Here is a 26,738-nt window from a genome sequence, read left to right on the forward strand (position 1 = left end):
ACCAAGATTAACCCCGGCAAAAACAACTGCCATTAGTTGAGGGTAGGGGCCGTAATGACTAACCACACTGCGATTGATAAAAGCAAAACAGCAAAAACAATTCGACAACTCATGGGTGTCGCGTGGCCAGAACAACGACCACGATCGACCTGCTCGTAACCGTAATCCAGTAAGGTGGCAAAGTGCACCAGCCGGCCATTGACTCCTAAAATAGGGGAAATGGAGAAACAGTACCCCTAGGTGGGAACACCTAGTTAATTCATCCAATATGGGGGCTAGCGAAAGCTCTAGTCCGGTATAAAAGACCCCAGCCAAATGGAGAAAGAAAAAAATTGTTCTGATCTCTCCATGACGGTGGTCTAGAAGTGCAACTCCCGTCAACACAGACCACGACTGGAAGAAGGCTGGTGTCCAGAAGGATGTCTTGACGTTTCCCTAGGATCAACTGCACCCAGGAGAAAGTCCCGATAACCGGTCCTGCGATCGACCACATTCTGGAGGAAGTCAACCAGCAAAATCCCGAAGGACGAAAAGAACTAGCGAACCAAGTGAATGGCCTAAGGACCCCAAGATGGGTAGCAAAACGTCTAAAGTGGCCGGCAGCACCGCCAATGTGATTAACACAGTAGAGATCGTTGACCACCAAGATGATATTCAGGATGTCAACAAGACCATGAAGCTCATCGTTGGACTACTCCTGGTTATAGTGCTCCTTAAGGTTGTAAAGATCTACAAGCGCTCTGTCCAGAGACGCCGCGACCAACATCATGCCCTGGAGAAAGTGGTGACCCACATTGGAGCATAAGCCGAGCCGATACAGTGAAGTGAAACCACCAAAAAGACAATAAAAGCAGCAAAAAGACAATAGAAACAATACAAATAATAATAAATAAATTGCACTCCAATATTATAAACAAAAAAGTGAATCGCCAAAACAATCAAAAACAATTTGCGAGTACATGCATTTATGAATGCAAGTGTAAACAGAACCCCCAATTACATACGCTGAACAAGAAATTGGAGCTGCACCGACCAGCCCAGCCCGAGCATTGGAACTGACGTGTGCCTCAGTGGAACTCGCATACGATGCATACATACATACATATCTATACAGCGATAGTGTTATTTTTTTTGTGTAACATAATTTTTGTGTTTTGTTTTTTTTGTAAACCGCCTTCAAGTCTTGCACGTATATATGTATATAAACCAATTATAAAATCTCCCAAAGCCCAGGATCCGGAGCGTCGAGATCTCATCGCCCAGGATTAAAAAGAGGGTAAGTTTGTCGGAACACGGTTCCTTTTCTCATACATACATATATATATATATATATCCGTGCACCATGATTACATCAGAAGCTTTAGCAAAAACAATAGACACTGATCCACAATTTAACGTAAGAATTTTATACTTGTTATCAAAAGCGACCCTACCAATAACAGTGAATGAATTGGAATACTTATATATTGAGACCTTCCGTCTAGATTTTTCTCCACTTGCCCACTGTAATAAGACCGAAAAAGCTATCATTATCTCTACCGTTCCAACGGTCATTGTTCTTTCCCGTCTGGATAAGAATTTGTTTTTGGGCAATGTTAATACTTTCCTAGTTAAGACAAAGAATTAATCTGTTAGGAATACATGTAATAATATATAATAGCCACATATGATAATTGTTCCATATATATAATCAATTAGATATACTTTTCTTTTTATACCTTTTTATACATAATAATTAAATGTTAATTTTTCAGCGGCGAGTATCAGCCTTGTAATTGTATGACAATTGCAAGAGCCCTCTGAGCGACGTTTGCAGTCGTAAAAAGTCAGCATTTTGCTGATGTGTGCACCTTCACAGGTGGTCAAATCGATACTCTCCGCTAATACAATAATTGTCAATTAATTTAATCCCCATATGAATTAGCCAAAATTATGTTACTCAACACCGGCACACGCCGACATAAATATTATTTAATAAATTTATAATGTGAAAAAGAATTCAAAACCATGGTGTGCTAGAACTCTAACAAAGGGGGTGTGCTGACGCGAGGAGTGAAGTAGGTCAAGAACAATGACATAACTTTCGACGGACAACCTTGACAATAGGGGATCGTATTGCGCGGCCCGCGACGATCCATTGGCACACGAATGTGTGAAGGGGAGGGAATATGGCCAACACACAGCCCGATCGTATTGCGATCAAGCGACAGCTAAGCTTGTTGGGCAGTGTGGACTGATGACTGACGAACTTGATGACTATTATTATTTTTCCAGGCACTTTTAATATTTATTCTCGTTATGTTGGAGAGGAGAGAGGCTTACCAAGATCCCACGACCCGAATACGACGTAGCTTATGCCGGCAAATGGTGCCTGAACATCGGACGCCTCTCCCTCGGCCCAAGTCCTTGTCAGGACTCGGGCACTAATATGCCCACGTAACAGAATTGGCGCCCAACGATAGGACATTTCATATTCCTTAAGGAATTTTACCAGGGTCCACAATCTCGATGCCTGCGGTATCGGAGTGGATGTACCTAGGGATGGCAAAGCTTTCATCTTTGTTTGCCATGAGTAACTTGACTGTTTTATAGAGCAGGGAGCTTAAATAATTTGAAATATGCGCATACTTATTTTATCTTTAAATTAGTAACTTTAAAGTCCCCAACTTCTGTGACTGTCCGTGTTGAGAGGCCGCTCAATTAGAACTTTGTCGCAGAATAGAGGCCTGACTTTGAAATGATTTGTAACCTTAGAAATTCCCTGTTTTGTTCATGGACAAATTTACCAGAATTTCCTTAAAACAATAACTATGAGTTATCCTTTTTATAATACTATACCTACAACTAAGTGTCGACGACTACTTGTTAAAATTAACGTAAATACAGTTTATAGGTGCTTTCTGGCCGACGCCACACGACGTACTACTCATTTGCCCGGTCGTTTGAATTGGTTCGAGTCCAGAAAGAGCAGGAGCGCAAGCATTACGGTAACGCATTTAGCAGTTGCGGTGCGGGTCTACTGTTCGTTTGTCGATCCAGGACAGAATGGGGGTGGGGGAACTGACAGGAAACGCAAAGCCGACGCCCTACAACGTACTAGGCATTGGTCCGGTCGTTTGCTTGGTTCGAGTCTTTGCTGTTTCCCTTGACATATTTGGGTGGTGGACGACTTTTAATTTCTCTGGCCGACGCCCCACAACGTATTAGGCTAGTTGGTCAGGTCGTTTGCTTGGTTCGAGTCCAGAGAAATAGGAGACGGTTGTGGAGCCCGAGAATGATCGGTCAAACAACTTGTTTTCCGACGACTGGCGGGAGGGGGTTTTTGGACAGATTCCTTATCTAGACACAGCCATTCCGTTTGGAACATTTGGGATGTCTAGAAAAAGGGAAAGTAAGGGCATGTTAGCTTAGCGGAACCGCGTTGTGTAGAAGCGGCTAACACCCCTAGTTGGGGAAATTTATTTGTTTTTGTTTGGGGCTTAAATATCGGACGGTTCTTGACCGAAGAGAAACTTGAGAAGCAGAGGGAAGCACCCCCAGTTGATAAACATTCTTATTGTCGACTTATTCAGCGTTTACGTCGCTGACCGGGTATTTTGAAAAGAATCACGTAAAGCTTGTATACCAATCATATAAATGAAGGGGGCCAAGAAGAAGGTCTTATTTCAACCCAGCACCGGAAGAGTGACCCGGGCAACAACGCGCCGTGAAAACCACCAACCCCGCAGTGCAAGCGCGCCAAGGCTAGGAGATTCACCTGAAAGAGAGCCGTGGGAGCGCGCACAGGATCAGCCAGGACAGGTAGATACCCTGTCTGAAGAAAACAACCTGGACCAATATTCTGAAATGGAAGGAGCCACCGGAGGGGAGAATCTACCCCTAGGACCACCGAAAGGAAGATCAAGTATGCTTCCTCAATTTCAGAGGCACGAGGAGGACAACTTAGAGGCTGCCGAGCGACGTGAACAAAGATTGATGGAGCTCTTGAGGCAAAGCAATGAAATGCAGCGTGGAATGAGTGCCCAGATAGAAGCGCTGAAAGCCCAGATAACAGAAATGCAGTCTCCGACAGACAGGAGACCCGAACAGAAGGGACTGCCTTCGCCGCCCCGTACTGTTCCGAATCCAACGGACAGTTTTTTGAGATACCAAGAGACCCCGCCTCTGGAACCGGTAACACAGGACATGCTCAATAGCCAGATGCACCGGCTAAGAACACCCAGGCGGATGGACACCCCATCACACAGGCAGTTCAGAACAAACGAGAGGGAGTCGAGTCACCAACTTCATCCAGAGATCGATCGGAACTCATCATTCCAAGGACCGCGACCAAAAGATGTCAGATTGGACAGATGGAACCTAAAGTTCGATGGAAGCGGACGCGGCATGACAGTTGAGAGTTTCCTATTCCGCGTGGACCGACTACAAGAATTGTATGACCTCAGCCGTCAACAAGTCTTTCGTGAATTCCATCTTCTGCTGGCAGGTGCAGCCACGAAATGGTATTGGCAGCTTATGGAAGACAAGGCAGAGGATTACGACTTTGACTACTACTCATTGACCCAAGAAATGAGACGGGCATTTTCCACTACCGGAAGTGACCTTATGAAAGTCAAAGAATTGATGGAACGCAAGCAAGGGCCACACGAAACCTTTAGCGATTATGTCTCGGATATGCATAACCTGCATTTCAAGCTCAAGCACAAAATCGCTGAAGATGAATTCGTGGAGCTCTTAAAGGATAACATGAACTCCCAGATGGGGGGATTACTACTAACATCCCCAATCACCTCATTAGCGGAGCTGAAACGAGAGGGTCTCAGAGTTGATCGCTGGCTGAGAAACACAGGAAGGAACATGCGCAGCCGAGCTGCAATTAACGAAATAGAGGAATTCCAGACACTGGAGGACTTGCCGGACGCGGTCACGGTGGAAGAATTCAACCGGCAGCGGAAAGATGCGCGAGGGCGTTACGAGGATGGACAAGGATGCCGAGGCCCATTACACACACTGGTGTGTTATAAGTGTGGCAAAGGAGCAGACTTCTACAGGAAGCATCCTTCGAAGGAAGAATCCTGCCCTATCAAATTCCACGATGCCACCTGCAGGTTCTGCGAGAAAGTCGGGACGGATGCAGATGCTAACCCAGCGGTTTTTGCGCGGAGTCCGTCAGGCAAGACCGGGACAGCCGGGCGGACCAGGACCAACCCTTTCCGGTAAACACACGGAAGCCCAACCAAATCTCCCCTCATAAGAGCCTAGAACAACGAAAGAGGGAGTACGAACATGCTCGTGAACGTATCTTCAATGGCTCGGAAGATGCAGACAGCAAGACACGGACAACGCGGAAAATACTAAGATTATATGATGCCCGAGCAGACTACCGCCGGCTCAAGCAAAAGGTGGTGGACACAGTAGTGAGCGTGCAAAATGACAACCGTTTCTTTGCTAAAACGAAGGTCGATGGAGAAGAGATACTCGCATTACTGGACACAGGCGCCAGTGCGAACTGTATTGGCAGAGGAGCACACGCTTTCTTGGAAAACCGGACGCGGCCGATAAGGAAGCTAAGCGAAGAATGCGTACGCACAGCAAGCGGTGGTGAGACCCAAGTAACCGGAGCCATAACGTTACCCGTGGAATGGGAAGGAGAAACCAAGGACCTAGAGTTTTTGATAGTGCCAGGTCTGACACAACGATTTTATTTCGGAATTAATTTCTGGGATACGTTCGGCCTCACATTCCTCGGTAAAGGTAGACGCGAGGTTGCCGCCGTCGAAACAACTCCGGATTTCGACCTTATGACCGGCGACCTAGACATGAACAATACGCTCAAGCCCGAGACCGCCTATACCCCACATCAGCTTACCCCAGAACAACATTGTAAGCTGCAGCAAGTGATAGACACATACCCGTCTTGTCTAGAAAAAGGATTAGGAAAGACCAGTTTAGAGCAACATATAATTGAAGTGACCAACGAGGACTTACCAATCAAGCAGCGACATTACCCGATATCCCCAGCCAAACAGAAGCTGGTGTACGCCGAGCTAGATCGCATGTTAGGTCTAGGCGTGATCGAGGAAAGCAATAGTAGCTGGAATTCACCGGTAACACTGGTGCAAAAAGGGCCGAAAAATCGCCTCTGCCTCGATGCGCGTAAAGTAAATTCCCGGACGATTAAAGATGCGTATCCACTACCACATATCGAGGGTCTGTTGAGTCGACTACAGGAAACGTATTACATTTCCGCAATTGATTTAAAAGACGCCTTTTGGCAAATACCTCTCGAAACCAAAAGCAGAGAGAAAACCGCGTTTACAGTGCCCGGCAGGCCACTGTATCAGTTTACAGTCATGCCGTTCGGCTTGTGCAATGCCGCGCAGCGAATGTGCCGACTAATGGATAAAGTTATACCAGCGGCGCTACGCGAGAATGTATTTGTGTATCTGGATGACTTACTGGTCTGTTCACCTACATTTGAAGCCCACATGGATATGTTGAGCCAGGTCAGTGCCTGCTTACAGCGGGCAGAGCTAACGATAAATGTAGACAAAAGCAAGTTTTGCTACAGCCAGGCAAGATATTTAGGATATGTAGTTGGGGGAGGATGCATCCGAACGGATGACACGAAAATACAATCGATACAGGAATTTCCCCAGCCTAGCTCCGCCAAACAAATGCGGAGGTTCCTGGGAATGACAGGCTGGTACAGGAGGTTCATCCAAAATTACGCCCAGACAGCGGCACCGCTTCACGACTGCTTGAAGAAAGACCGCATAAAGAAATTTGAATTGTCAGAAGAGGCAATCAAGGCGTTTGAACTTTTGAAAACCAGCATGGCAACAGCACCGGTACTCGTCACCCCGGATTTTAAGAAACCATTTACCATCCAATGTGATGCCTCGACCACTGGAGTGGGGGGAGTTTTGTTCCAAACAGATGACGAGGGCGGAGAACATCCAATCGCCTATATGTCAGCCAAATTGAACAAAGCACAGCGGAATTACAGCATAACCGAGTTGGAGTGCTACGCCGCTATCCTCAGCATTACCAAATTCCGTGCCTACGTAGATGGGATGCCGTTCAAAGTGATCACTGACCACGCTAGTCTAAAATGGCTGATGAGTCAGAAAGACTTATCAGGCAGGCTTGCACGATGGAGTCTGAAGCTACAAGCGTTCGACTTCACCATAGAACACAGGAAAGGATCACTAAATGTAGTCCCAGATGCTCTCTCACGAGTTCATATGGACGAGCTACAGAAGGCCGGTGCGGAAGAACTGGACATACACATCAACCTCGATTCGACAGCGTTCCAGTCAGCGGATTATGTCAACCTAGTGCAGGCGGTGGACGAAAATTTAGGTAAAAGTCCAGACCTTCAAACATCAGAAGGCTATGTATATAAACGGATGGGATTCTGCCTAAACGACGCTGTGGATGAAGCCCGAGCATGGAAGCTCTGGGTTCCCGCCGAGCTGCGTCCTGATTTAGTCTGGAGAGCACATCATGCCATAACCGCAGGGCATGGGGGGTTGCACAAATCACTAGCCAAATTGAGACAGTTTTACTATTGGCCAGGCATGGCTGTAGACGTCCAAAAAGTAGTGAAGGAATGCGAGGTCTGTAAGATCACCAAGACCGCCAACAAAAATGACCGACCACCCATGGGAGAACAGCGGGTTACGGAGCGGGCTGGCCAAAGGTTGTTCATCGACTTTATGGGACCATACCCGAGGACCAAAGCTGGGAACTCGGTGATTTTCGTATGCCTAGACCATTTCTCCAAATTTGTCTGGCTACAGCCGATGAGACATGCAGTAGCTGCAGAAGTCATCAAATTCCTTGAGACCAAAATTTTCCACCAATTTGGAGTCCCCGAGTTTGTACACTCAGACAACGGCAAACAGTTTGTGTCTCAAATTTTTGGCGAGCTAATGACCCGCTACGGTATTCGACACGTAAAGACTGGACTTTACTCCCCGCAAGCGAACGCGGCTGAGAGGGTAAACCGATCGGTACTCCAAATTTTGCGAGCGACAATTGCCACCGATCAGCGAAATTGGGATACCCAACTAAGTCGAATAGAGTGTGCCCTTAGGAATGGCCTACACGAATCAATAGGCATGGAACCATATTACGCAATGTTCGGCACGCGGAGGTTACCCATGGAACAGCCTACCCGATCCTACGGAAACTAGGGGGAATACAAGCAGGAGATCCACAGATAAGTCTCCCAGACAAAATGGAACTTATCCGACAAAAAGTGACCCAAGGATTAAACCGAACTCATGAACGCGCAGAAAAGGCATATAACACCCGTAGCAAGCTCGTAGAGTTTTCCGTAGGACAAGTTGTCTATAGGAAAAACTACAAGCAGAGTAACAAAGCTGACGGATATAATGCCAAGCTGGGCCCGAATCGAATTCGCTGTGTTGTACTCCAGCGTAAGGGCAAAGCGCTATATGAGCTGGGCAATGCAGTAGGGAAAAGTGTCGGGGTATTCCATGCTAAAGACCTGTATGTCGCCTAAACCTCTGAACGTAATCCGACGACTCCAAAAGGCGACAAACTCAGAACTGCGAGATTGCACTACTTGATAGAAGCTCCCGATCACATGATGGGTAGAACAGTCATCAGAACTGCCCCAGTTCTGCTATAAAAGCCACAACCAGGGACCGACCAGTCACCAGACATGATGCAGTCCTCCAACAGCTATAACCAAGCCATCCGAGCTGCCCGCCGGCTTCGTCGGCTACAGGCTAGGTATGGGGACCAGGCATCATATCTGGCGCTCCTCGTCGAGTGGATGAACGGGCTTTGCCATGCCATCCACTTGAACGAGGATCATATTCAGCAATGCTGGATACGCCGATACCAGTCAGAAGATGAAGAACTGGCATCCGAAATCGAGCAAGAGATCCGGCACCGGAGCCGAGATCAGGAAGAGGACCAGAACCAGTTGCTCCGAGTCCAGGAGCAACTACAAAGGAACCAAGCTCACATCGCCCGGATACAACGGGAAACATGGAGAATGAGCCGGCGCATGAACCGCGCGGTCAGGAGAATTTACATTCGAAGCCCTCAACTTGGTATCCAGGCGAGGCGAGAAGTAGCAGCCATCCTGAAAGAGCCGCTAAACTTAGATTAAAACATTGTAATTAATATAAAATGTTAAGCATATAAAAATAAAAATAATACAAAAAAAAAAAAAACAATTCTTATACCTTTTAATATATTTTTCTTCGGGAAATGGGAAACCTTTTTATTCAACTTTTCACTTTTCAGCTGAGCAGCCCCTGGTCAAGAACCATGGTTATGGCACACTCAGCAATTTTATTCTCAACTTTTTAGCTGTTACTCACTTCTGATTTTTATATATATATTTATATATTATTTTTCATTAAAACTATATTATATATTTTATTATGAGCCATATTTTTATTTACAGGTATAAATATGTATGTATGTATGTATGTTTCCGTGCGAGGCCGGAAAGCTTTTCTTTTTCAGCATATATAATAATAAAATAACCAAGTACAATATTAAAACAATAAAGTAATAAGCCCGACTAGCTCATCTGAGACAGGGTTGATGTAGTGGGTCGAAGCCACACGTAAATGGGCGCCTAAGAAAAGAAAAAAGGAGAAGAAGGAGATCTAAAGAGATGGCCGTACGAGGATTTCTTTTGCGAAGTCATTCCATGCGAAGCCGCATCGATCACTTCGAGCCTGTTACGTACGCCCTTCCCCATACCAAGATTAACCCCGGCAAAAACAACTGCCATTAGTTGAGGGTAGGGGCCGTAATGACTAACCACACTGCGATTGATAAAAGCAAAACAGCAAAAACAATTCGACAACTCATGGGTGTCGCGTGGCCAGAACAACGACCACGATCGACCTGCTCGTAACCGTAATCCAGTAAGGTGGCAAAGTGCACCAGCCGGCCATTGACTCCTAAAATAGGGGAAATGGAGAAACAGTACCCCTAGGTGGGAACACCTAGTTAATTCATCCAATATGGGGGCTAGCGAAAGCTCTAGTCCGGTATAAAAGACCCCAGCCAAATGGAGAAAGAAAAAAATTGTTCTGATCTCTCCATGACGGTGGTCTAGAAGTGCAACTCCCGTCAACACAGACCACGACTGGAAGAAGGCTGGTGTCCAGAAGGATGTCTTGACGTTTCCCTAGGATCAACTGCACCCAGGAGAAAGTCCCGATAACCGGTCCTGCGATCGACCACATTCTGGAGGAAGTCAACCAGCAAAATCCCGAAGGACGAAAAGAACTAGCGAACCAAGTGAATGGCCTAAGGACCCCAAGATGGGTAGCAAAACGTCTAAAGTGGCCGGCAGCACCGCCAATGTGATTAACACAGTAGAGATCGTTGACCACCAAGATGATATTCAGGATGTCAACAAGACCATGAAGCTCATCGTTGGACTACTCCTGGTTATAGTGCTCCTTAAGGTTGTAAAGATCTACAAGCGCTCTGTCCAGAGACGCCGCGACCAACATCATGCCCTGGAGAAAGTGGTGACCCACATTGGAGCATAAGCCGAGCCGATACAGTGAAGTGAAACCACCAAAAAGACAATAAAAGCAGCAAAAAGACAATAGAAACAATACAAATAATAATAAATAAATTGCACTCCAATATTATAAACAAAAAAGTGAATCGCCAAAACAATCAAAAACAATTTGCGAGTACATGCATTTATGAATGCAAGTGTAAACAGAACCCCCAATTACATACGCTGAACAAGAAATTGGAGCTGCACCGACCAGCCCAGCCCGAGCATTGGAACTGACGTGTGCCTCAGTGGAACTCGCATACGATGCATACATACATACATATCTATACAGCGATAGTGTTATTTTTTTCGTGTAACATAATTTTTGTGTTTTGTTTTTTTTGTAAACCGCCTTCAAGTCTTGCACGTATATATGTATATAAACCAATTATAAAATCTCCCAAAGCCCAGGATCCGGAGCGTCGAGATCTCATCGCCCAGGATTAAAAAGAGGGTAAGTTTGTCGGAACACGGTTCCTTTTCTCATACATACATATATATATATATATATCCGTGCACCATGATTACATCAGAAGCTTTAGCAAAAACAATAGACACTGATCCACAATTTAACGTAAGAATTTTATACTTGTTATCAAAAGCGACCCTACCAATAACAGTGAATGAATTGGAATACTTATATATTGAGACCTTCCGTCTAGATTTTTCTCCACTTGCCCACTGTAATAAGACCGAAAAAGCTATCATTATCTCTACCGTTCCAACGGTCATTGTTCTTTCCCGTCTGGATAAGAATTTGTTTTTGGGCAATGTTAATACTTTCCTAGTTAAGACAAAGAATTAATCTGTTAGGAATACATGTAATAATATATAATAGCCACATATGATAATTGTTCCATATATATAATCAATTAGATATACTTTTCTTTTTATACCTTTTTATACATAATAATTAAATGTTAATTTTTCAGCGGCGAGTATCAGCCTTGTAATTGTATGACAATTGCAAGAGCCCTCTGAGCGACGTTTGCAGTCGTAAAAAGTCAGCATTTTGCTGATGTGTGCACCTTCACAGGTGGTCAAATCGATACTCTCCGCTAATACAATAATTGTCAATTAATTTAATCCCCATATGAATTAGCCAAAATTATGTTACTCAACACCGGCACACGCCGACATAAATATTATTTAATAAATTTATAATGTGAAAAAGAATTCAAAACCATGGTGTGCTAGAACTCTAACAAAGGGGGTGTGCTGACGCGAGGAGTGAAGTAGGTCAAGAACAATGACATAACTTTCGACGGACAACCTTGACAATAGGGGATCGTATTGCGCGGCCCGCGACGATCCATTGGCACACGAATGTGTGAAGGGGAGGGAATATGGCCAACACACAGCCCGATCGTATTGCGATCAAGCGACAGCTAAGCTTGTTGGGCAGTGTGGACTGATGACTGACGAACTTGATGACTATTATTATTTTTCCAGGCACTTTTAATATTTATTCTCGTTATGTTGGAGAGGAGAGAGGCTTACCAAGATCCCACGACCCGAATACGACGTAGCTTATGCCGGCAAATGGTGCCTGAACATCGGACGCCTCTCCCTCGGCCCAAGTCCTTGTCAGGACTCGGGCACTAATATGCCCACGTAACAAGACATTCTCATTATCTACCCTATCGGTTGGTCTAGGCATTGAGTTTGTTTAACCTCAGAGCTACTAAATATATCTGGGAATTTATATTTATCGGCTGTATTAAGTCCCCCGGGGATAGTAAGGTTAATTAAGGTTGATTTGAAGGGAGTTTCAGAAAAATTCCTTTCCTATTAACTTCTGTTATATTATAAATCGATGAAAATGGTTTCTGCTTTTCGATATATATTTTAGCTTTGTGGCCTTTAAAAAAGTCCATACCGACGGGACCAACAAAATTGGGGTGAAACTTAAAAGTAAGAGGTTCATACGGTGAAATGAGCCTCTTACTTTTTAAGTTTTACCCCAAAACTCCCCGGGAAAGGCTAAGGGGTTTTTTTTTTAGTAAAACTGTCCAGGAATTTTGTATTAAGGTTGAACATGGTGTAGGTCGATATATGCATTGATGGAGCCGGGTTCGATGATGAACTCACGTGGATTTGGGATTCAAAAATGTTTATAAGTGTGGACCGTGTGTTGTCTTATTTATAAATAAAAAACCTCTTGACGAGGTAAGGGATTGGGTACGATCGCACCTTAAACTTGTAAAAGTTTTGCTATCAAAATGTGTGACGAAATTCAAGGAAATTCATATATATATTTTCGTTGGCAAGGTCAAGTCGACTTTATTACTGTAAAGAAACAGTTTTTCAAAGAAATTAAAAAAAGTATATGTAATTAAACATCGGAAATTCATGTGAAAATTTTTTTTTGTTTTAACAAATAGTTATACAAAAAATGATTGGTCATTAATTTTTGATGACAAATTTCTAAATGTTTTCTTTTACTTCAAAAAAATCGAGAATGAATTGTTTCTCATCAAATTAATGGTGCATAGTTTTCGCCCATCCAGGTAACCATAAAATGTTTTTCGTACTGGACTGAAGCGGGTTGCACATTTTATCGCTCAATACCTTCTAAACGGAAATTTTTATGACAAAAAGTTAAACACATCAAAGGTTGAGGAATCTCAAGGACCATATAGTTTAAAATTGAAAAATAAATCGTTTAAACCAATTGTCGGGTCACGCAGCCGCAGCAGCTAATCAACGTCTTAATTCGATCTCTTATATTAATTGCATCGCGAAAGGTATCTCTCTCTTTCTATCTCTCTCATTTTTGTGTAATTGCATTCGGCTGGCTGTAACTTTGTAAAATCAGTAGGAATTCTGATCTCGACATTAAACGCACTCTCGTCTTGCCTGCTGTACTCTCTTTCGGCGGAGCAACAAATCATAAGGCCTTAAATGCAGTGAGCGCTATAAGTAAAAAACAGTTGGTGATTGCGGAAATATGGATATAAGGCGCAAAATCAGCTATACATAGGAGCGTACACAGCCAAGTAACGGGGTGTAATAACATATACCCTCGTTTGCATTTCGCTCATCTTTCCGCTGGAACCTAATTTCTGGCATTTCTTCTGCTGGGTTTGTTGTTGTTGTTGTAGCCATGCCTAAGGAAACTTTTGGAGATGTTACAGCTGATGCAAACTGGGCCATATTTTTAAAACTCAAGGCAACGGCTTTATTTAATAGAGTGGCTTCCCTACAGTGGATTCCCTATCTTCTTCTTCATATGAGGTTGGAGTTGATTAATGAGCTTCAAGAGTAATTTAAAAAGGTTCTCGGTGAGCTCGAAGAATTGGATTTCGAGAAAATTGAAAGTGATTTGAGTGAGAAATTTGATGACATTCTCGTAATTCTAAAGTCATCGGTTCGAGCCCAAATTTTAAAGCGCGCCTCACAGCTTCTTTCGCACTCAACTTTTGCTGACAGCATCACTCCGGGAGTTTTCGGCCCCCGGCAGCGTCAGCCTCGACATAGGACAGCATTGCTGCCCCCACTTGAGCTTACAAAATTCGCTGGAGGTTATGCAAATTGGTCTGTCTTTTATTCTATGTTTACCACGGTCATAGATAGTCATCAGGACCTCACCAACGTAGAAAATCTGCAGCATCTACGATCATGCCTGAGGGACGCAGCGTTGGAAACTATTCGGTCATTGGAAATTTCGGATGGCAACCACGCAATTGCTTTGGATTTGCGGCAAAATAGATTTGATAATCGTCGTTTGGTAAATGCGGTGCAGAGTGGTTCCGTCTCGACACTTCAGGAGCTGTCAGATAAATTCAACGCTCGTATTCGCGTTTTCAAAGGACTGGGCACGACGGAAAAAATCGCAGGATGCGTAATCGTCCAAGTCCTGTTCCAAAGGTGCAAAGTGGGAAGAGCCTTTAGAGGACCCTACCTTCGTCAACTTAGTTCCTACGTGGGGAGTCAATGGCATCATTTGCGGAGCAGCGATGCTGAACGTTGGAGACTATGGATTTCGCCATGGCAAACTATGCGCCGGACAATCAGGTGGGAAATATCACAATACTTTTGTTGCCTCGAATTCTAACCCTTGGATTTGTATATTATGTAATGATGCGGGGCATTCCATTTCTTATTGTCAAAATTTTAAAATCCTGTCTCCTGCGAATAGGCTTCAAGAAGCGAAACGGCTCGGTCTTTGCATAAATTGTCTTAAGGTCATCAAGTTCGGCAATGCAACTTTAGTAATTGTCGTGCTTGCGGATCTAAGCACAACACCCTGCTTCACTTGGTAAACTTAGCTTCCTTTTCTTCACAAGAGGGAGCACAGCTTCAGGAAGCACTTCCATCTGCCTCACCCTCTGCACTGCCTTCCACTTCGACTGCTCTTATTGCACAGGAGTTAGGTAATGATATTGTGCTCTTAGCAACGGCTAGCGTTTTAGTAAAAAACCGTTCCGGGGTTTTCGTTCCCTGTCGAGCTCTACTCGATTTGTGCTCCCAAGAGCATCTAATAACGTCCCGATTCGCAAATCAGCTTTAAATAAAGAAAATATAATCTTCAGCATCTGTAACTGGAATAGGAGATTCCAGTTTTGTGACGGATGGTAACTCGGTCAATTTTACGATTCAGTCCCGAACGTCTGCGGTGATTGCTCCGAACAGCCTAGCTTCAACGTCGACATTGGCAGCTGGAAAATACCCAAAAATATACAGTTAGCTGACCCAAGGTTTTATGCTCCCCAGCGGGTGGATCTTTTAATCGGAGCCAGCCTCTTTTTCGAGTTGTTGTGCGTTGGCCAAATCAAGCTCCCACCTGGATTACCCCTAATTCACAAGACACGTCTGGGTTGGGTTGTATCTGGAGGCTATGGCCTTTCCAATGGCTCTGCTTTAATGTCATCTCAAGATGTACTTCTCGCTAGTAGAGAGAATAGTTTCGATCGGTTAGATGATCTTCTTCGACGATTTTGGGAAGTGGAAAGCTGCGCCGAGCCAATTATACGCGCTACTAAGGAAGAATTGGACTGTGAAGCACATTTCGTAAGACACGTCGGTCGCTTGCCAGCTGGTGAATATTCTATTCGGCTGCCTGCCAAGTTCAATCTAGATCTTTTGGGAGAGTCCTACCAGCAAGCTTATCGAAGATTCTTGTCCCTAGAGAGAAAGTTGAATCGTCAGCCAGCCTTGAAGGCTGAATATGCAGCATTCATTCATTCGATCTCGGAAATATGTCATCAGTTTTTGTCGCGGATATTGGGTCGCGCTGATACTTCTTACCTTATTATTGCGTCATAAAGGAAGATAGCTCCACCACAAAGCTTCGCGAAGTTTTTGATGGATTGGCGGCCAGTTCCTCAGGCTTTTCTCTCAACGATGTTCTTACGGCAGGCCCTGTAATTCATCCAAAGCTCTTCCAGATTCTTTTTCGGTTTCGTGTGAACGAAGTAGCAATCACAGGAGACATTTGCAAAATGTACCGTTGTGTTAGGATTCAGCCTGAGGACAGCCATTCGCAATGCATTTTTTGGAGGGATTCCCTCCAGGACCAATTGCGGGTGTTTAAGCTAGACACCGTTACTTATGGCACGAAGACAGCATCTTTTCTGGCTGTGCGAGCTATGCGTCAGTTGTCAGCAGACGAGCATACAGCGTTTCCGCTTGGGGCTGAGATCATTCGTCGCGATTTTTATGTGGATGATTTGATATCAGGAGCCAAATCCAAGGAAGAGGCAGTCTCATTAGGGATCAGGCATCAAAACTTCTAGCCAAGGGAAGCTTAAAAAGTGGTGTTCAAATGTGTCAGCTGTTTTGGATGGAGTTGCAGACAAGGATAAGGAGTCTTATTTGAAGTTTGATGATGGCACTGATTTTGAAAAAAACCCTAGGTCTGGGATCCAGTTTCCTTTTCGGTCTTACAGTCAGCATCAAGCCCCTGCAGGCGATCTGTCCTGTCTGCCATATCGCGGTTTTACGATCCTCGGGTTGGTTTGACCTGTGACCACAAATTCTAACATTTTCCTTCAACAACTGTGCAAGGAGAAGTTATCCTGGGATGAAAAGCTTTCTGAGTCACAGAATACGGAATGGAGTGCTATATGCACGAGTATTGGGCTGGTTTGTTCTCCAAACTCTGAGAGTGAGATTCATGGATTTTGTGATGCCAGCATAGAAGCATATGGTGCCTATGTCTACATTGTATGCAACGGGCGATCTCAATTACTTTGCTCAAAGTCAATGGTAGCCCCCTTGAAAACACTCACTGTGCCCAAGCTGGAAGTGTATGGGCTGGCTGGGACGAGTGCATTTGAGGGAAAGTTTTACTGCTGGAGCGACTCTGCTGTTGGGTTCTTAAAGATCCGAGACGAACAGTCCAGATTCAATATTTTTGTAGCGAACCGAGTAGCTGCCATTCAAAAGCTATCTGAGTCAGGGGAGTGGCGTTATCTTCTTTGAATCCAGTTGACATTCTCTCCCGAGGTGCTTTTCCTGCTGAGCTTAACAAGTCTCCTCTCTGGGCTCATTGACCAAAATTCATTTCGCCATTCATTGATCAACTTGGGCTTCTTAGAGTGGATGGCCTGCTAAGGAATTCTTCGTCATGGGCGTCATCCAATTATATTACCACTTAGTCATTCGGTCAATAATGCCAATATTGCTCACTTTCATGAACGCAATCTGCACACTGGGCCACGGGCACTACTCAGCATAATTCGATTCCAACATTGGCCTATTGGGGGGAGGAAGACGGTGATGAAGGCAGTAAACAATGTATTAGATGCTTTCGAATGAAGCCTCGAGTAGTGGAGCATATATTGGCGGATCTTCCAAAGGAACGACTTGATGGATCTCATGCATTGACTTTTGCGGGCCATTTCTCTACAATTCAGAGGTGCGAAGCAAGCCTCCAGTAAAATGCTACGTTTGTGTTTTCATTTGTTTCGCCACAACGGCTATTCATTTGGAGTTGATCAAAGATCTCTCTACGGTATCGTTTCTACATGGCCTAAAACGATTTATATGCACTAGAAGAAAGCCGGTGCAGATTTGGTCTGATAATGCAACCAACTTTGTTGGCGCTCGCAATGAGCTGCTCGAACTAAGGCGCCTATTCCTCAGCAGTGATCATCAGAGAGCAACATTGGACTTTTGCCTAGCGGTGGCTATTGATTGGTGTTTCATTCTTCCTAGGTCGCCATACTTTGGCGGTCTTTGGGAAGCGGCTGTTAAGATCGCTAAGCATCATTTCTACCGCGCTGTTGGTACTGCTGTTTTATCCCTTGAGGAGTTGCGGACACTTGTGTTTCACATTTCGGCGGTTGTTAATTCTCGACCAGTAGTCCCGATTTCAGAAAACCCCACTGATCTGGATATATTAGCCCCAGCACATTTTTTGAATGGCAGTCCGTCTTCCTTTTTCGTCGAGCAGGATGTGACCAGTCTTAACTTCAATCGCCTGGATGTACGACAACGCGTGTCTTACTTGCAGCAGATCTTTTGGTCCCGATGGAAGGAAGAATACTTAGCATTACTGCAGCAGCGCTCCAAGTGGCGCACTCCAAAACCTGGCATGGTTGTCGATGACTTTGTTCTGGTCAAGGACGAAGACTTGCCTCCCATGAAGTGGCTCCTCGACAGAGTGCTCGAGCTTCTGTTCGGTGGAGATGGGGTTGCTCGTGTTGCCGTTCTGAAGACAGCATCAGAAGTGACAAAGCGAGCAGTAAACAAGCTGTATCTGGTACCCCTTAAGAATGATGTTGAAGCCCAGGCTTCCAACGGGGGGAGTATGTCGGTTCACGCAGCCGCAGCAGCTTAATTCGATCTCTTATATAAATAGCATCGCGAAAGGTATCTCTCTCTATCTAGCTCTCTCATTTTTGTGTACTTGCATTCTTGGGCCCAGCATTCTGATGTCTGTCTCTTTGTAAAATCAGTTGGAATTCTGATCTCGACATTAAACGCTCTCTCGTCTCGCCTGCTAATAAATTGTTAGAAAGCATAAAGCAACCCGAAATTTCGTATTTTAATTTTGTAATAACTAATAAAAAAGCTTATTAGTTCAACACCAATTTTGAGAAAATATGCTATAAGTGGTTAAGCGTGATTAGCACGTATCTGTAATTCCCTATACTCAGCTAACAAAAAAGCGTCACCTATCGTTCATTTCTATCGGTTTACGAGATTTCACAAACACGCATATAACAGTGGCTTCACTCTTGTTCCATGTCGAGGAAATATGTTTAAAAGGTAGACTTTTAAAGAAAACGAAACTTTCAATATATGCTAAATAAGTTAAAAAATGTTTTATATCATACAAATGTTATTTAAATGACCTTTTCATTGATGCCAAAATGAATATGAAGTTAGTTCAAATTATAGGTATGTATATTTAAATTTTGTTTCGTCAAAATACTTACGCCGACAAGTGTTTTTAAGTACACCTTTTCTTCTAACTAATTCTGCACACCGCATTTTTTCTTTATTTAACACGATTACACTTAATGCATTATGCATTTAAATTTCACCCGTAATTAATGATTTTTGGTTGCGCTCTCTTACTCGCTTACTTTACTTGCAATGAACTTCCTTGGGAACTTTTTTTTATCATTTCCACCCCGGCTGCTCACCTGAAGTATATAAAGATTAAACGGATATTCCCGTTTGATTTTGTAATTTTCCTCCTTACTTATATGACACCTATACCAGGTTGATCTCTTAGTTGGCTCTTTGGCAGGGTGGTCCCTCTGCTCCGTGGTTTACTCCGGAACCAGAGTATGTCGGTTCGACGCTCTTGTCCTGGTCGAATGCTCTACAAGGGGGACACTCTCCAGAAGGTTTAAGAGGAAGTGAGCCGCGTACAAGATTTTTAAAATCAAACTTTTGAAATGAAATTGATTTAATTTACTTGCGACATCCACAGAAAGCATAGCAATCAAACGAAACCACAAAAAAGTGTTGCGAGTTTTACAGTATGTATTGCTTGTGATGCAATGCTGTACATATATGTTTAAAAAACTAATATTGATGGAAAAGTAATTGTTCTATAAAATATAGGTAGTAATGCTATTTTAAAACAAATTAAAAGAAATTTTCCGCTAACTTTTTTTTTTTTTTGTTTTTTTTTTTAATAGCAGATTACGTCTCGGTGGGTATTAATCCTTATTTATAAAAGATTTTGTGAAATATATGTAAAGTAATGTATACTAATAAATAATTTTTTAATGTTTGTTTTATATTATAATTATAGCAGACGCAAACGATTGGGGCAATGTTTATCCAAATATGTCTGGGGATGGTGCCCTCGGTATGGTTATACAACATAAAGCCGATATCTGTATTGGTGCAATGTACTCGTGGTCTGAAGATTACACATATTTAGATCTCTCCGTGTATCTTGTGAGGTCTGGAATAACATGCCTTGTTCCAGCTCCATTGCGGATAGCTAGTTGGCATCTACCTTTAGAACCTTTCCAAAAACCTCTATGGGCTGCAATCCTGTTATGCCTATTTATAGAAGCTATCGGACTAATTTTAGCATATAAAAGTGAGCAGGAACTGTACGTACCACCAAAAAACCCTGGTGGATGGTGGACTTGCACAAAATTCGGGATTTCTACTACTTTTAAGCTTTTTATATCGCAATCAGGAAAAAGCAAAGCCAATTCACTTACAGTTCGTCTGTTGCTCTTGGTCTGCTTTCTAAATGATTTAATCATTACCAGCATATATGGTGGTGGCTTAGCCAGTATATTGACAGTACCCAGCATGGACGAGGCAGCTGACACAGTCCAGCGTCTGCGATTGCACCGATTACAGTGGGCGGCCAACTCTGAGGCATGGGTCTCAGCCATACGCGGGTCGGATGAGGTAAGTGTTTTCACATAGAACATAAATAAATGACTTACATAAATTTCTGTGTTCCCTTTCTTAAAAGTCATTAGTGCGAGATTTGTTGTACAATTTTCACATATATAGCGATGATCAGTTGCTTCGATTAGCTCAGGAGCAGAGGGTGCACATTGGATTTACAGTAGAGCGTCTGCCGTTTGGTAACAAATTTAACTCACAGAGAAAACTGTCGCTTATTTTTGAAATAACTTTGTAGGTCACTTTGCTGTCGGCAACTATTTGGTGCCTCAAGCGATTGACCAGTTGATAATTATGAAGGATGATCTATATTTCCAGTATACAGTTGCTTTTGTTCCCAGACTTTGGCCTCTCTTAGATCAATTCAATTCGATGATTTATAGTTGGCATTCGTCAGGACTCGATAAGTACTGGGAAGATCGTGTAGTAGGTGATAACTTAAACCTAAAGATACAAAAGCAACTCGAAGAAACTATGTCTAAAAATAAAGGAGATATTGGTCCGAACATGCTTGGAATGTCTAACTTTGCTGGAATAATACTTGTGTGGATATTAGGATCAATTGTTGCTATGCTGTCCTTTTCTTTAGAGCTTATATACTTTAACTTGAAAGTCATAAAATAGTTTAAATTGTACACAAAGAAACTCTATTCACATTACAATTTTTTGGGGAAAAGAACGGGAAGTAAGGTAGAAAGGAAACTTTGCCGTCAAAATGTTGCGAAGTTTCCTAATTTAAGTGTTTTTTGTAAGGTGTACTAAGTATACTATAAATACTAAGTATTTTACTAAAGTTCGGATGATGGCTTAATTAGCTTACTAATGCAACTGGCTAAGCAGCTGATCTATAGTGCTGGGTAGTGCGAGAACTACAACTGGCAGCAACAGGGCGAATACGACAGTAGGCTGGAAGCAGCCACAACATATTCTAGGCCGAACCCTTTAAGAACAGAGTTCAAAGTTCTTATAAACTACCATGGTACACAAAGGTCGCTAATCTATTCGCTAAGTACTTTTCATCTAACTTTGAACCGAGCTCGCTGTGGAATGAGTATGATTCACTCAGTGCCATTGCCACAATGCTAAATATTGGGTGCTTAGATGTCACTGATTTTGACTGCTATATGGCGGCTGAGAGTTTTAACGACTCAGGAAAATTAGACAGCGATGGCCTTTCTCCATTTATTTTGAAAAACAGTATAGGTGCTCTTTGTGAGCCCCTTAAAATGATCTTTAACCAGTCTCTTTCCACTGGCGTATTTGCGCATAGATGGAAACTTGCCACAGTTTCTCCTATATTCAAGTCTGGTTACAAGAATGTTGTTTCATATTATAGGCCATTGCAAAGCTAAGTAATGCCTCAAAAATGTTTGAACGAATTGTAGCTAAGCAGCTAACTTTTCTTGCTGGTCGGATCATCAGTCCTAACCAACATGGTTTTATGCCTGGACGGTCAACTACCACTAACTTAGCTACGTTTAATCTTTATTGCATCTACTCGTTTATCAGCCATCATCAAGTTGATGTGGTCTACACCGACTTCGCCAAAGCATTTGACCAAGTCTCCCATAATGCTTTATTGGCAAAACTGCAGAAATTGGGATTTCATTCATCAATACTAAATTGGTTAAATCTTATTTAGATAGTCGGATTTATAGAGTAGAGTGCAATGGTGTTTTCTCAAACTCGTATGTGGCAACTTCTGGCCTTCCTCAGGAAAGTGCATTGGGTCCGTTTCTTTTCATCATCTTCATTTATGATTTAAGCTATTGCATAAAAAATTCTGAATTCCTGTTTGCGGACGATCTTAAAATATTTAGGTCTGTGAATTCAATCTCCGATAGTGAACTTCTTCAAAATAACCTAGTAAAACTGGGAAATTGGTGTTCTCGTAATAAGTTGCCTCTGAACTTGTCAAAGATTTTTATGTTAGGTACTGCAAACGATTAATTAATGTCCTCAGTTCGTATTGACTCGCGTTCCGCATAAATTCCTTCTGGTTCAGTTCATATATTCTCCAAGATATACATCCATTTTACCAAAGGCAGGACGTAGTAAAAGCTAACTCCATCCGTAAAGATCGGTCGTCCTTCCAGGACAACAAGCAAAAAGTCCTTAACTCCTTTAAAATCCGTGAGAACGGCTGCGTCACAGCCAGTTTCATCCCTGTCATCCCTGTCAGTCACGAGATCAACTGCGAAAATGGCTGAGGCTGAAGCTAAAACTGCTTTGACAAAATTTGTGGCTGTAACCGATAGGGTTAGTAATTCGAAGACAGGGTCAATACCCTGTCTGTTCACTCTAATAAGGTCAGACTTCAGCAGATACAGGCTCTTTGGGACAAGGTAGAGAAAGAGTACGAGACGTGCTCTGAAGTACTTTCTGTAGTCATGCAAGCCAAGTATGACTACTGTTACTCTTTCTTTGAACGATGCGCTGCAACACTAAACGAAACAATTGGAAGAGCTAGCCTTCAACCGATTCCTGATCCTTCCACACCGGCGTCTCTTCCTAGTGGATGTCGCGTTCCTCCAATAGACTGTGAAATTTTCAGTGGCGACTATGTTCATTGGCCGACGTTTCGAAACCTTTTTTCCCCCATCTATGTACAAAATCAGATGCTCTCGGGCGTTAAAAAGCTGTTCCAACCCAACTCGAAAACGAGCGGAGGGGCAAGGTCTATTGTTGCATTATCACCGTTGACTAACGAAGGGCTTGAGTTCGCATGGGGAAATCTGCAGACTCGTTTCGAAAACAAACGGCTGCTCTTAAACAGCCAACTAAAGATCCTGTTCAATCTTCCCTCTGTTTCCCAAGAGTGTGGCAATTCCTTAAAGCAACGGAGAGCACTATCAAAGGTTGTTTGCCAGCTCTGAAAATAGCTAAAGTAGATATAGCAAATGAGGACTGTCTTCTCGTCTTCCTGTGCTCCTCAAAGCTACCGAAGCTGACGTTGACCTTGTGGGAGCAGTCCCTCCTCAAACCATTCGAGATTCCAGAGTGGGAAGAATTCAAGACCATCTTACAAGGTCGTCATCGAACCCTTGAGGCAATTGAAGAATTTAAACCTACTTTTACCGCTCAATCCAGAGCCCCGCGTCCTGAAAGTGGGCCGCGGATTATACATAACTTTGAAAATAGGGTCACCGTAAATCCGCAGTCGTGTAAACTTTGTCTAAGGGAGAACCATCCTATCTGTCTGTGTCCCCAGTTTCTAAATATGTCGGTTGCCGACCGGGAACTGTGTATTAAACAACAAAAACTCTGTCTGAGCTGTTTTGCAAGAACCCACATGTTGAGAGACTGCGCAAGTACGCGCAAATGCTGCACGTGCAAAGTTCTCCTGTATCGTGGCGGCCCTCCACAACTCTAGTCAGCATCCGTACCTGACCTCCAGCCAAAGATACAGTCCACTTCGTCGAACGTTTAAACGTTCCTCACCGTTAATACGCAGGGGGTCCTCCTGAGCACGGCGCTCATAGAGATCTGCCACTTGGGCATTAGGTACTCAGCACGTGCCTTAATTGACTTCGGATCCGAAGCGACCTTTATATCAGAACGGTTATTCACCGTAAATTAAGATCCCCTATGAATCCATATAAGCTCAAGTTTCGGGAGTTGCTGCCAAACATCGTAAGCGCTGTCAATTCCATGTAAGCTCCCCCATTAAGCCAAAAATGCAAATTGAAGCCTACGCATATGTGCTACCATATTTGGCCGGAAATCTTCCATCCTGTACGATACCCGAAGGTTCGTCCAACTAGTAGTTCCGAATTTCTACCATAGTTCGCAAATCGACGTGCTCATAGGCGCTGTAACGAACTGATTTTTGTGGTCTGCTCGCTACGAGATTCGTGACCACCCAGTAGCTTAGTGAGAAAGCACAGAATGCACGGGTTCGTAGTGGGTTTATTGCGGGTATATTATTACAAATGGCTTGGTAGCTTGGTGGGCCTTGATATCGCCACTTGTGGCCTTCGGTACTTCCAACGAGCACTTAGTGCTCCAGTCCTTTAGCTCGCTAAAGATCCTTGAGGCTCCCTGAAGATGCTCGCTCGCTGCTCGTCCCTGACGCGTTGACTCGGTGACTGCTCGTGACGACTCAGACTCGCGAGGGGGATCAGCCGTGCGGGCTTAGGGCAGCGTCACCGTACTCAGACTAGGGTGAACAGAAGCTGCGCTCTCTAGGATCACTTCTTTCGACCCACCGATGCCGGTCCCTGGCTCTGTCCAGTCAAGGCTGAACGCCAGGAAGCTGCCTCGCGCTTTACTTCGCTTCAACGCCTAATGTAAACGAACGTTCCACCCTAGCCTCACCCTTTTGCTTATTGTCCGGGACGTTTTCGCGTGACTCGCTCTGTGTTGCGTGGCTGTCGTGATGTGGTGGCTGGCTCGCTGCTGACAATGTCTTGCGCACTGCTCCTGGCGGTGCTGGCTGCGCGGCTGGACGTAGCGTGGCTTTTGGTACTCGGGGTTTAGCGTACGCCGATCCGGGACTTCACGGGTCGAAGCCTCCTGAAGGGCGAGAGAGGACGAATGGAGAGAAAAAGAATGAAATAGAAAGGAGTGAAGAAATGCGAAAACTTACCTATGAAAGTTGCAAAGTCACCAGGAGTCAGGGAACGGGGCGCCTCGATAGGCGGTCTATTGGCATTGGAAGATAGTGCAATCGATGGGCACACGCAAAAAGCAAATATCGGCAAAAGTTGAAAATAACGCTTCACCATCGGTATCGATAATCGGTTAAGTATCGATCACGCACGGATGGTGTGACCAAACGGAGGAGCCACGGAAAGGAGTAGGACGCAGCAATGAGCAGCGAGCTGGTGATCGATAGGCGATGAGTACCGATGTCCCAGTGGGAACAGACGGAGGATCGGCGCGGGAGACTTAAAGTTGCTACGAGGAGGACAACCAGCGCTGTAAAAACTCAGTGGAGTTAAAAGCGTCGAGGGCGCATCGAGGGATCAACGAGGGAGCGCCGGGGGAATCGGCAGGAGCATCACAAGGACTTGAAGGCTATAATATGCAAGGAAACGCCGGAGAGTAGTACCGAGTTTTTCAATGTTTCCCGAAGAAAGGGGGAAATGTGAGGAATTAAATAACTCACCACAAATCTCAGCAGCAGCAGCAATGGATGGCCGGCCACTCGAGTGGAGTTGTCCAGGACGTATTCGCAGCGTATTTGGTAAGCGGCCGGCCATCCGTTGCTGCTGCTGCTGAGATTTGTGGGGAGTTATTTAACTCCTCTCAGCGCCTGGGACATTCAAAACGCCGCCTTGAAAGAGCAGTATGACTCAGTTATTCTGGAGAATTTAGATTTAGGTCATATGCACCTAGTCTCTCCAAATGACGACTCCAGCAATTATTACTCGTCACACCACGTGGTTTTAAAGCCAGACAGTTCCACCACAAGGGTTCGCGTTGTGTTGAACGCCTCCAATAAAACGTCAAACACGTACAGCTTAAATGATATCCTTCATACAGATGCGGTACTGCAATCTGATTTGACCACTCAGATCCTCAAATAGCGTTTCTTTAAATACGTCTTCAATGCTGACATCACCAAGATGTATCGGCAGATTCTGTCAACACTGTCACTTTCGGGGTTAGCTGTGCCCCTTTCTGGCTATACGCGTGCTTCAACAACTGGACCAGGATGTACGTGACCAACATCCTTTGGAAAGTGACGTAATTTCTAACCTTATGTATGTCGATGATGTTCTAGCTGGCAACCACACGCAGATGTCCGCTGATTCAGCCATCATAGAGCTCCGCGGTGCTCTCGAGAGTGCAGGCTTTCCGCTGCGCAAGTGGACCCTAAAAAAGAAGAAACTTTTACAAGGTATGGAGTTGGAAGACGCCAGTATGGCAAAAACTCTGGGAATCCGTTGGCACGCGACATCTGATAGTTCCCTTTTTCTGCCGATAGATATTTCTACCCAAACAAGTTACACCAAACGATAGCTTTTATCCCAAATAGCCAAACTTTTTGATCCAGTAGGATGGTTATCGCCATTCATTGTTCGCGCCAAAACTTTTATACAAGTAATTTGGCTGCGGGAGTTAAGCTGACATCAGCCTCATCCGACTGATTTCGTCACAAAGTGGCGTGACTTTCTTAAGGGGAATCCAACCTTAAAAGAAGTTCGCATTCCAAGATGGGTAAGACTTCATCCATCGGCAAAACTGCAGTACCACGGGTTTTGCGATGCATCACAGAGCGCCTATCGTGCTGCCATCTTTGCTCTCGTCGAAACGACTGATGGCTGCTTCACGCACTTGCTTTCATTAAAAACCCGAGTTGCTCCAGTAAAGTCCCTTT

The 26,738-nt window shown here is 44.2% G+C and overlaps 1 protein-coding gene across 1 annotated transcript in view; it reads left to right on the top strand.

Annotated features, from left to right (window-relative positions):
• Ir41a (Ionotropic receptor 41a) overlaps positions 1–21,043 on the top strand; it is a 170,689-nt gene extending 149,646 nt beyond the window's left edge. Inside the window, exons 2-4 of the mRNA XM_070998944.1 lie at positions 19,794–20,413; positions 20,481–20,595; positions 20,652–21,043. Of these exons, the coding sequence (XP_070855045.1) occupies positions 19,829–20,413; positions 20,481–20,595; positions 20,652–21,037 (1,086 nt within the window). The 5' untranslated portion in view covers positions 19,794–19,828 and the 3' untranslated portion in view covers positions 21,038–21,043. The remainder of the gene's footprint in view (positions 1–19,793; positions 20,414–20,480; positions 20,596–20,651) is intronic.
• The last annotated feature ends 5,695 nt before the right edge of the window (positions 21,044–26,738 follow it).

Source organism: Drosophila suzukii, unplaced genomic scaffold (genome assembly GCF_043229965.1).
Source record: "Drosophila suzukii unplaced genomic scaffold, CBGP_Dsuzu_IsoJpt1.0 scf_14, whole genome shotgun sequence".
In the NCBI taxonomy this organism is placed as follows: domain Eukaryota; kingdom Metazoa; phylum Arthropoda; class Insecta; order Diptera; family Drosophilidae; genus Drosophila; species Drosophila suzukii.